This window comes from Helianthus annuus, chromosome 16, assembly GCF_002127325.2.
Source record: "Helianthus annuus cultivar XRQ/B chromosome 16, HanXRQr2.0-SUNRISE, whole genome shotgun sequence".
NCBI lineage: Eukaryota > Viridiplantae > Streptophyta > Magnoliopsida > Asterales > Asteraceae > Helianthus > Helianthus annuus.
Genome location: NC_035448.2, coordinates 176417356 through 176429771, shown reverse-complemented (window position 1 = coordinate 176429771; position 12416 = coordinate 176417356). Strand labels below are relative to the sequence as shown.

Genomic DNA, 12416 nt, shown 5'->3' with positions numbered 1-12416 from the left:
CATATTTTTATTTAAACACAACCATAATTTCATTAGTACAAGGTGCATATTATGCTTATAATCCATGCTTGTGTAGTACATCCACACTTATCTCACCCTGCAAATAAAAGCACTAGCCTTTAGACTTTAGTATCTGTTTACATTATATTAATATTATTATATACACAATTTAATGTAGGGATGAGTTCGGTACTATATCGATACTGGACTAAAAGTACTGATATAAAAAAAAAATGCAAAAAACGGGTACAAGTACTAAAAGTGGCCGGTATGGGACGATACCGGTATTTAAAGGTAAATCATCCTAAAATACCGTATCATACCAAACCGAAAGTACCGAAACAAAAAAAAATTTACTTAGCTGGAGTTTTTAGAAAGTCAATATGTTATTAGAGTCGACCACCCTATATATTACATAGTTTTTAATTTTCAAATCAAATAAAGTTTTATAAGTTAACAGTCATTGTAATCATTAAAATTTATGGGTAACTATTTAACACGTGCTATTTTTACCAAGTTCTTGCATATATCATAGACTAACCACATGAATCAACGACACAAACATATATGGAGAAAGAAAGAACCCGACCTTCCACAGTCATATTCACTATCAATGGGAGGAAAAAACGAGTTGACACGACATTTCTTAGGTAGAAGGGGGAGTCGTTTGGGATCGTAATTGATCAACCTCGCCACTTGTTTAATACATTCGCACATAGCCACACGATCATCTTTCGTTTTCCCCATTATAGTTAGGTTCTCGACGGACATGCAACAAAGGTTCGATGGCTCTTGACCATTCATGAAACCAATGCAAGGTGCCAACATGGGTACAACCAATGCACAATTAGGGGCAGCCAACACCCTCAACTTCCATGAAACCAATAGTAAACCAAATGCAATTATGGACCACATCCTCTGAATTAAACCCATTGTTATATTTGATTTGATGGAAAAAAAATGTCTAAGATTGTTTTTTTTACGTTCGTGTGTCATGTATGTATATGTGTGATTGATGATGATTTGTTATTCTAACATGTGACAAAAAAGTTTCATGTGGTTGGCATGTTAATTATCATTTCGTCACACTTTCATGCAAGTGTCGTATAAAAACATAATAAGATATAATATTAAGGTGACATTGTGTTAAATCGAAAAACTTTGTTTAAGTTGTACGGCCCTTTTTCATTAGAATTGCTAAAGTATGTATTTATAAATTATATCAAGTCAGTACACCTTTAATTATAATCTTAACATTGTGATTTACTTAGACTACAAGGTATGGTGATGGACCATCCTTGGAGGATGATCCGCCACGTAGGCGACACGTCATAGTCCTCTCAAGGATGGATCATCCTCCAAAACTAGGGGGCATGGGAGGATGGTCCTAGTCATAGTTTTCCACCACTTTTATGTTTTTTTTTAATCTTCTATTTTTTTTTAACATTTAACAAATAAAGTAACAAAATATTTTCATTAATATTAAAAAACATTACATAAACTTAAAAAAAAATTAAACTTAAAAAAATAAATTAAAAAAAAAACATAAACTTAAAAAAATAAAGTTAAAAAAAAAACTTAAAAATATCCTAATATATTAAAATAATCTACTAGTCTTCGTCTTCCATGTCGTGGCCGAGTTCGTTGGTAGCGTTGTTCCAAATGTACTCCACCAAGTCCGCTTGTAGGTTGTGATGTGTGTACTCGTTATGTAGAGCGAAGGCGTTCAAATCTTGTTGTTCCTCACTAACTGGAACAGAATTTCCAGTAGACACGTTTTCGTCGTACTCGCATATCGCTCTCCCTTCGTCTTCAATGATCATGTTATGAAGGATGATACAAGCGTACATAATGTGTCGTAACCTCCTTGGTGTTTGCGAACGTGCTGGATGTGAAATGATGTGCCATTTTTTTTGTAGAACACCAAAAGCCCGTTCAATATCTTTTCTTGCGCCCTCTTGAAACTTTGCAAACTTTTTTCTTTTGTCGTCGGTCGGGTGCGGGATAGTTTTAACGATTGTCGAGTATGTTGGGTAAATCCCATCGGCTAGGTAGTAACCTCGCCTGTACTCCACCCCTGAAACCGTAAAGCTTGTGTCTGGACCTGTACCCGCCACTACATCATCAAAAATCTGTGACTGGTATATGATGTTAAGGTCATTGAGCGAACCAGGTAGACCAAAAAAAGCATGCCATATCCAGAGATCCTGTGACGCAACAGCCTCTAGAATGATAGTCGGATGTCCCTGATCTCCCCTAGTATACTGACCTTGCCATGCAACTGGGCAGTTCTGCCACTGCCAGTGCATGCAATCAATGCTCCCGAGCATTCCTGGGAAACCATGTCTCTGTTCGTGTGCTTGATATAATTTTTGAACGTCGTTTGCGTTCGGTTTCCGCAGGTATCGCTTGCTATACAATTTGACAACCCATTGGCAAAACTTGTGCAAACATCGACGTGCGGTTCTTTCAGACATCCTAATGTACTCGTCTAATGCATCGGGTGCGTAACCGTACGCAAGTTGGCGAATGGCCGACGTACATTTTTGTAAATTACTGAAACCCCTTTGCCCCCTAACATCGTTTCGCAATGTAAAAAACGGATCAGGCTGGGCCATGTTGCCTGCAATACGTAAAAACAGTGGACGACTCATGCGGAAACGACGTCGAAAAATCTCGGCTGGGTACACGGGTTCGTCGGCAAAATAATCGGCTACTAGTTTATCGTGGCCGGCTATAAATTTAGAACGAAACATAAATGAAATTAATTGTAAAATACATTTTCAAATCTACATAAACATAAGGAAAAAAAAAGTAAAATACCTTCTTGGTCTCGGTTATATTTTGCTCGTCTAGTTAGCCGTTGGGACGACCCTTCATCAGCCGCCATGAACACCTGAGCCGCGTTCATAATCATGTTGTGCATAATAGCATCCTCTTCCGAAGATGATGAATACCACGCGGACGAAGACGATGAAGACATAGAAGAAATTGAAGAAATGGAAGAAATTGGTGAAGCCATGATAATTTTTTAGCGAGAGATGGGGTGGTAGCGGGTAAAAAATGATACAAAATATGAAGAGTTTTTATAAAAAGGGAAGAGTGGTAATAAAATGCGAGAGAGAATGGGTTGGTAGAGAGTGAAAAGTTATGAAAAAATGGGTTAAATAGGTGAGTATTTATAAAAATGGAAGTGAAATGGGGTGTTTTTTGATTTTTGACCGTTAGTTTTTAAATAATTAAAATTCTGAATTTATTTTTTTTTTCAAACGGTCGGCAACACATCGGTCCCCACAATTTTTTTGTCATTTAGCGCGCGTCTTAAACGTCGGAAGTCGGACGTTGCCGACGGGACGGGGGGCGGCACGGTGTGCCCGGCGGCGCCGGACCAAGACGTCCCTGAGACGGGGACCATACCAAGTAGCCTTATTTAAGTGACTATGGGTTTTTGATCTTCAACAACCTTGAAGTTGTTGTATCCATGAGTTTAGTTGTTTTGTGGACTGCATATTTCATTTATTCAAAGGATAATTTGGATTGTACTATAGGCCTTCTTTAACATAATTTAGTAAGTAGAATAATTTCACACTCCAAATGGATAATGTGGTTTTGATATAAACCGGTACAAAAGTTAAACCTTTTCCGATCTCTAACCGTTTAATTTTCGATTATGGTTCGGTTTTACCCACTTTACCCCAATCACCAATCTCGTTAACCCCTCTAGGTAGGGGTGTTCAAAACCGGATATCCGAAAATTCGGATATCCGAATTTCGGATATCCGAAATTTTCGGATAGTAGATTTCACTATCCGAATCCGTATCCGAAATTTCGGATATCCGAAATTCGGATATCCGAAATTTCGGATACGGATTCGGATAATGAATCGGATATCCGAAAATTCAACTTTTTATTTAATTTTTATTTTTTTATTATTTTTTTTCATATTCGGAAACGGATATTCTGGATATTTTCGGATATCCGAATATAAATTTTCGGATATTTCGGATATTTTTCGGATACTTCGGATATTTTTCGGATATTTCGGATATATTTCGGATATTTTCGGATATTTTTCGGATATTTCGGATATTTTCGGATACTTCGGATATTCGGATATCCGAAAAAAATGAAAATTAAAATTTTCGGATATTTCGGATATCCGAAATATCCGAAAATTTTGAAAATCACTATCCGAATCCGAATCCGAAAAATTCGGATATCCGAATTTCGGATATCCGAAATTTCGGATATCCGATTTTTCGGATATTTCGGATTCGGATATCGGATATTTCGGATCGGATTTTCGGATACGGATACTTTTGAACACCCCTACCTCTAGGGATGGCAAAATACCGAAACCCAACAGGTTTACACGAAACCCGAAGCATTTGGGACAGGTATACCCAATACTTGATGGGTGTTGGGCCGGGTATGGGTATGAGAAAAAAAATATTTCACGGGTATGAGACGGGTATGAGATTAGATGATACCCGACCAGATTACCCGAAATATATACCTGAAAACTTATTAATGTTTCATTCTTGTAACTTTATTATTTGAAAAATAAAGTTTTCATTTGAAATATATATTTTGATAACATTATTCATATTTATATGCTATAAAAAGCAAAATTATTTTTTAAAATTAATATTATAATATATACATTTTTAAATATATCAAGTATTATTATGAATATGATGATAATATGTATGTTATTTATGTTATACACAATTTTAAAGGAAACTAAAAAATATTCATACATGAAAATCACAAACCCAGTAGGAACGTTCGATACCTGACGGGTAAATACCCGTCAAATGCCTGAGAGGTAATGGACCTTGAAAAGATTATACAACCATGTGATTAGGTATACATACCCGACCCATGACCCGTACCGAGCTCATTTCCATACCTAAACCCTCTTGTCAACAACACGTAAACCCTTCTACAGAAGAGGGCTTAAACCCTATTCTCTCGATCTCCATCTCCGCCGCTAACAATATTCCGGCCACCGTAGCATGCCCTTCAGATTCTTCTCACTACCACACCTCCGCCTCCTCAAATCCTCCTTCATGAAGACAAACCCATCATCACTTTCATCAAGGGGTAACGAGGTTTTCACTCGCGTATTCCCCCACAAACTCAAATACCAATCACTTTCATCATCCAACTATTCATCAAGACCTTCCAGAAACAACCCAGAAACCCGATCAGCCAAAAGCTTGATTGAAGATGAAGCTGAGTTGAGCGACTGGGTTAGCGAGTTGAAATCCGACTCGTTCAAGAAATCAAGATTGTATAGCGACAGTGATGATGATGGTGGTGGTGATAATGATAGTGATTGGAGAGGTAAAAGGAAACGAGAGAGTGATTCGAGGGGGAAAGGAAGGTCTGGTGGTGAATTTGGAGTCGAAAGGGGTCGGGGGAGGAGTTCGGGTGATTCGAGAGGGCCAGGGCGGTTTCGGGATGAAATGAGGACTGATTTGAGAGCGCGGGGGCGGTCTGGGGGTGAATTAGGGAGAAGAAATGATGGGTTTAGGAAGTCTTTTGAGAAACGGAAAGAGGCGTTTAGTGACGGCCTTGTGCCGAAAAGAGGTGGGAAGAGTGGGAGTAGAGGCGGTTTTATGGTGTCTGATGATGAGGCGGATTTGGGTCAGAAGAGAACAACTAGGAAGTTTAGCGAATTGATCAGTGATGACGAAGACGACGATGATGACAATGATGATGATGATGATGAAGAAGAAGGGAATATAGACCTTGATGATGGTAATGATGGTGGTATATTAGAAAAGTTAGAAAAGCCGGCGAGAGTGAATCCGCCTCCTAGGAGTTCACCTGATGGAAGTGAATCTTATCTAAGTGAAACAAGGTACATTTTATGAGTTTTTGTATGAGATTGTATTATATTTGGAACTGTTAAAGATTTTGTAGAACAGATTAGTGTTTTTCTAGGTATAAAGATTAAAGCATATGAATTATCTACAGGTTTGATCAATGTGCGGTTTCACCGCTGTCGTTGAAAGCAATTAAGGATGCGGGATATGAAAAGATGACTGTTGTCCAGGAGGCGACTCTTCCTGTTATTCTTAAAGGTTTGTATTTTCTTAATATAACTTGAACTTCAGTGTATGCTTATAACAAATTGAGTTCAAATCTTGATTTGAAATTATTTTTAACTTTTCAGGGAAGGATGTTTTGGCCAAGGCTAGAACGGGCACTGGAAAAACCGTTGCATTTCTGGTAAGAATCTACCGCTCGCTATTGTTAAAACATGATTTATAAAAAGAGCTGTTTTTAAATATTTACAATATATTAATTTTCAGCTGCCGTCAATAGAAACTGTTGTGAAATCGCCAGCTGTCAGCCGTGATCAAAAGCGACCTCCTATTATGGTCCTTATCATCTGCCCTACTAGAGAGCTTGCAAGTCAAGCTGCCATGGAGGCTAACAAACTCATAAAGTATCATCCTTCTATCGGCGTTCAAGTTGTCATCGGTGGCACTCGTCTCGGTTTGGAACAGAAACGTATGCAAGCAAGCCCATGCCAGGTCATCTTTTACTCTGGAAATAAGTTTAATATCTGAATTTATATTAGTTTAAGTAGGGCTGCAAATGAAGTGAACGTTCAGTGAACAGTTCGTGAACCATTTGGCGGGAAGTTCGTTTATGTTCGTTTGTTTAATAAATGAATGATCACGAACAAGAAATTTCGTTCATTTAGTTAAATGAACGAACTTGAGCAGAAGTCGCGTTCGTTCGTTTATGTTCGTGTACGTTTGGTAACGTATTCGTTTATGTCCGTTTGGGTTCTATAGTTCATTTGGTTTTAATTTTTTATGTTTTATATTTAAAAACTTCAAAATTCCCACCAATAAAATATTTAATAAATATTAGTGTATTCTACATAATATTTGTGATGAAAGATACCGATTTTATTCAAAATTTAACACATGTTCCTTTGCGTTGTATTCGTTTGTGCTCATTTATGTTTATGAACATTCCTTTACGTTTGTTACCTAAACTTAACGAAAGAAGACGAACAAAGGTGAACACGTTCATTTTCTTAAAGAACGAACACGAGCAAAAAAATCTCGTTTGATAAGTGTTCATAAACAGTTCGTAAACACATAATTTCCTTAACGAACGAACATGAACAAGGCCTTGTTCGTGTTCGTTCGGTTCGTTTGCAGCCCTAATTTTAAGCATTTTAAAATGCAAAAATTGACAAAGAACATTTTTTTTTGTAACTGTTAGATTCTTGTAGCAACACCTGGACGGCTCAGAGATCATATTGAAAATACTGCTGGATTCGCCACCAGGCTAATGGGCGTTAAGGTTTTGGTTCTTGATGAAGCCGATCATTTACTAGACATGGGATTCCGCAAAGACATTGAGAAAATCATAGCAGCTGTCCCGAAACAGAGACAAACGCTACTATTTTCCGCCACAGTCCCTCCTGAGGTATGTTTCTTATTCTAACGTGGTATTTTTTTTAATATTGTGAGTTGCTAATTATTTAGAAATATTTTCTGATGTGAAGGTTCGTCAAATTTGCCATGTTGCTTTAAAAAGAGATCATGAATACATCAACACTGTTCGTGAAGGTAGCGAAGAGACCCACACACAGGTATATTCATTGTTTAGATGCTTCTATAAAATCTTTTATTATGAATTTAATATAATATTCTCATTAACGTGTGTTTTAATTCTTTTAGGTTCAACAAACACATTTAGTTGCACCACTGGACCAGCATTTTTCACTTTTGTACGCACTTCTGAAAGATCATATTTCAGATGATCCTGACTATAAGGTCTATTATTTTTTTTTAAGAGTTAACTTTCGTTTTGCTCCCTGTGGTTTGGTCATTTTAACGGTTTTGCTCCAATAGTTTAAAAACAGGCATTTTCCTCCCTGATCTTTCGAGTTTGTCGCCAGTTTGCTCCCTGGCTCTAACTCAGATAAAACGTTCAATTAAAAGTAGGGGTATTTCGGTAGTTTACTCCCTGGCTCAACTCAATTAAAATGTTTAGTTAAAAGTCGCGGTAGTTGTGGTCGGCAGGTGGTAGTTGCAGGTGGTGGTGGTGGCCGGTAGAAAGAGTGGTTGGAAAGATGGAGGATCAGAAAAGAATTACTTATATACATGTAAATAAACAAGTTATAGGTTTATTTAGGTGAAAAGACTTACATGCCCTTGCTTTTATCTATAAAATTACCAAAATACCCTTCTAGTTAATGGATTTTTTGGATGGAGTTAGAGGCGGGGAGCAAAATGACGATAAGTTAGAAAAATCAGGGAGGAAAATGGCTATTTTTAAACTATTGGGGCAAAACCGTTAAAATGACCAAATCACAGGGAGCAAAATGAAAGTTAACGCTTTTTTTAATTTATACAATTTTTGATAATAGTTGCATTTTATTTAAACATGACTGTTAAGTATATGCTGTTTATTTTCAGGTTCTTGTGTTTTGCACAACCGCAAAGGTCACACAGCTTGTTGCCGACTTGCTTGGTGAGCTCAAATTAAACATCCGAGAAATTCATTCGAGAAAGGCACAGACATACAGGACTCGCGTTTCAGACGAGTTTAGAAGGTCAAAGGGTCTTATTCTCGTAACGTCTGATGTGTCTGCACGTGGAGTCGATTATCCAGATGTAACACTTGTTATACAGGTATATGATCCGCATAGAAAATATGTACATGTTTTTACCTGAACCCGTTTGACCCGAAGGCCCATACAGGTTGGGCTTCCGGCGGATAAAGCCCAGTACATTCATCGGCTAGGAAGAACAGGGCGTAAAGGGAAGGAAGGGGAAGGGGTACTGATACTAGCACCATGGGAACAGTTCTTTTTGTCTACAATTAAAGATTTGCCTATTTCGAAACGTGAACCACCTTTGGTAGATCCCGACACAAAGAAAAAGGTTGACTTTTGTTTTGTTTTCGGCTGTTGAGATAGATGACTTGACTAGTGGAAGTTAAAGGTTTGACTTTAGTTTTGTGAATGTATGTACAGGTGGAGAAGGCGATGTGTAATGTGGATATGAAAAACAAAGAATCTGCATATCAGGCATGGCTCGGGTATTACAACTCGAACAAGACGATCGCAAAGGATAAATACCGGCTTGTGGAGCTTGCAAATGAGTTTAGTAGAAGCATGGGACTTGATAATCCACCTGCAATTCCTAAACTTGTTCTTGGTAAAATGGGGTTGAAAAATATCCCAGGTTTGCGATCTAAATGAGACCCAAGAGTCTTTTGAGAAATTTTGTTTAACTCGTTAGAAAAAATATAATTATATATTTTTTGGGAACTATTTATCTTAATTTTTGAATTAGTTAGTGAAATTCTGTTACTCTTTTTTGTGTATGCTTGTCCTCTCAGGGTTGTTTGGTCTGGTTTTAAATAGATAAAGTAAGGATAAAAACTTATATAAAATGAATTGTAAGCGTTCAGATTGCAATTTCATAAAGGGAAAAATAAAATAATTTTAAAAGTACTTTAAGTTTTAAATATCAATTCAAAATTCACATTATTTTTATTAATTCAATAGATTGATTATCAAGCAATTTTTTTATTTAATTGTACAATCTATGTTTTAAGTAGTGTACCATTTTATAAATGTTTGGCATCAAAATGCAGAGTTAATTACATAGTTAGTCCCTGTGGTTTGCATAAAGTAACATACTTAGGTACTAATAGTTTAAAATCACATTCTAGGGTATTAACTTTTCATTTTGTAACGTTTGGAGGTATTAACGTTATTTGTAGGTTTAAAATCACATTCTATTAGTACCTAATTATGTTATTTTGTGCAAACCACAGGGACTAACTATGTTAATACCTTAGAAGTTAATACTTCCAAACGTTACAAAATGAAAAGTTAATACCCTAGAATGTGATTTTAAACTATTAGTATGTTATTTTGTGCAAACCATAGGGACTAACTATGTAATTAACTCCAAAATGCAAGTAAAATAAAAGATAAGAATATTTTTTATGTAGGAATTAATTTTAATATGTTTAAATACCTATAACAATTAATTAAATTTCAGTTCAGTTATAAGACACTTAAGAACAATAGGATTTGGTACAAGTCTTAAAAAGCATTAAATATTTTTATACTTATTAATTTGCTTTTATTGACAAACTTTATTTATTTATATTATTTATAATCTGTATTTAATGACATAAATTTTTCTATAACATATGTAGGAATTAATTTTAATATGTTCAAATACCTATAACAATTAAATTTCAGTTCAGTTATAAGACACTTAAGAACAATAGGATTTGGTACAAGTCTTAAAAAGCATTAAATATTTTTATACTTATTAATTTGCTTTTATTGACAAACTTTATTTATTTATATTATTTATAATCTGTATTTAATGACATAAATTTTTCTATAACATAATTTTAGTTTTGAATTTCGTTTATTCTTTTGTCTTAACCTACTTAATAATTTATAATTTTGAACTTTTTATTCATTTTTCTTTACCTACGTTTTTACAATAACGTAGCTTTTCGTGCATCCAAATATATCTTTGTTAAGTGCGTTTTCTCTATGTATAGATTTTCGAAGACTAACAAGCTCCAATGTAAAAAAAGGCGTTATCACATCGGAGTTTTTTCCTTAATGGGTGTAGTTGCAAAAATTATTTACTAAAATGGATACTTTGAAAACTATTTACCAAAATGAGTATTTTTTTGAAAAAACTTGTTTCTCTCTCTAAATCTAATTCAATAATTAATTATAAAATAATAATTGTTCTTAGGGTTTTCTTTCTTTTTCAGTCATTAATTACAAAATAATAATTTTTCTTACTTTTTTTTGCTTTTTTTTCAGTGATGTTTTTATGCTCGTATATGTTTTTTATTTTTCTTTCTATTGTGATGAATATACATCACGTTAAAAAGTAAAATCTGATTTATTTAGTTTGCCTTTTATTTTAGTAACATTAAAAAACTAATTAACACTCTACTCTAAATATTAACTCCATGAACATGTTATTTTCTCGATATTCTAGTATTTATATTTTTGAAAGCGGAGTTGCATTTAGAATAGAGTGTTTTTTTTTCTTATCAGAAGCTCAGTTTTGTTTGGTGCCTTTATGCATCGAACCAATGCTAACACGGTAGTAAATTAAATAGTAGTTTGGTATCACATTCTATACAACATTTTACTAATAATTTTGTATGTATGAAATGAAAGTAAGTTAAACTTTAATTCATTTAGGTTAATTTACAAATATTATTTTATCAACTCAAAATTAGGCATCCAATAGTTATGTAATATTCAGAGTAATTTAATTCATCATATTGTACTATTCTACTTAATGTATTTTCATTAAAAGAAAACACAGATGCAAAAATTAAAAAAACATAAAAACGTTACATAAAAGAACAAAAATAAAACCTAGGACTAATAATAACTATTATTAAAATATAGTATGAAATTTTATTTAGGTATTATTGAATTAGATTTGTCCAATTATATTTAGAGAGAGAAACAAGTTTTTTTTTTTTTTTTTTTTTTTAAATCGTATTTTGGTAAATAGTTTTTAAAGTACCCATTTTGGTAAATAATTTTTTCAACTGCACCCATTTGGAAAAAAAAACTCTATCCCATCGTGTAGCGTTGGTAAACCAGATGGTGCTAATAAATGTTGTGATATATATATTTACTCAATAATAATATAGTGTCCCTTTGAGTTATTTCCTTTCAGCGTGTTTCTGTACCCGCATTGCCTACTCTCATTGCCAGCAGTGGTGTTCCTTCATTACCACTACCTGATCGCCTATCCTCATCGCAATCGCCTACCCTCATTGCCGCCACCTGATCGATACATTTTAGATACACCTTATTTTATAGTAATTATTATATAAATGCATTGTTAATATTACAAAGTATGATTATTTGATCTGGTTTTATTATCATACGGGTTAATGTGAAAACAAGCTAAAACAATAAGATTAGAGATCAAATTAAATATTAAAAAAAGTTTGACTCACAATGATAGGGTTAAAACCTTGGGGAAGAAGAAAACTAAGAGATAGAGAGATATTTGACTCAAATTATGCTTGATTCCATTCTATACGTAACATCCAAATAAATAGATAAGAAACTTACATAAGACACCCCCAAACTAAACCAAAATAACATCCTAATCCCTTGACTTAACAATAATAATAAAACTAAAATAAATAAGATACGTAATAATACTCCCCCCTTAACCTACTTTTTGCCCTCAAAAAGTAAGCTCTTCAATTCAATCCTTAACCCTTGTCGTCTTGTTCAGTTTCCTCATCGCCTCCCACGTTAATCACAAAAAGTTGTTTCTTTTTGCACTTGTGTCCTAGAACGAACTTTTCAGTGCACCAAAAGCATTCTCCTTTTGACTTTTTTAACTCT

At 34.7% G+C, this 12416-nt stretch overlaps 1 protein-coding gene across 1 annotated transcript; it reads left to right on the top strand.

Annotated features, from left to right (window-relative positions):
* Positions 1–4757: 4757 nt before the first annotated feature.
* LOC110917875 (DEAD-box ATP-dependent RNA helicase 31) lies at positions 4758–9359 on the top strand. Its single transcript, XM_022162325.2, has 10 exons — positions 4758–5870; positions 5987–6093; positions 6186–6241; positions 6325–6549; positions 7256–7462; positions 7542–7628; positions 7717–7812; positions 8458–8673; positions 8743–8925; positions 9018–9359. The coding sequence occupies exons 1-10, from the start codon at positions 5020–5022 to the stop codon at positions 9243–9245; spliced, it is 2256 nt and encodes a 751-aa protein (XP_022018017.1). The 5' UTR covers positions 4758–5019; the 3' UTR covers positions 9246–9359.
* The last annotated feature ends 3057 nt before the right edge of the window (positions 9360–12416 follow it).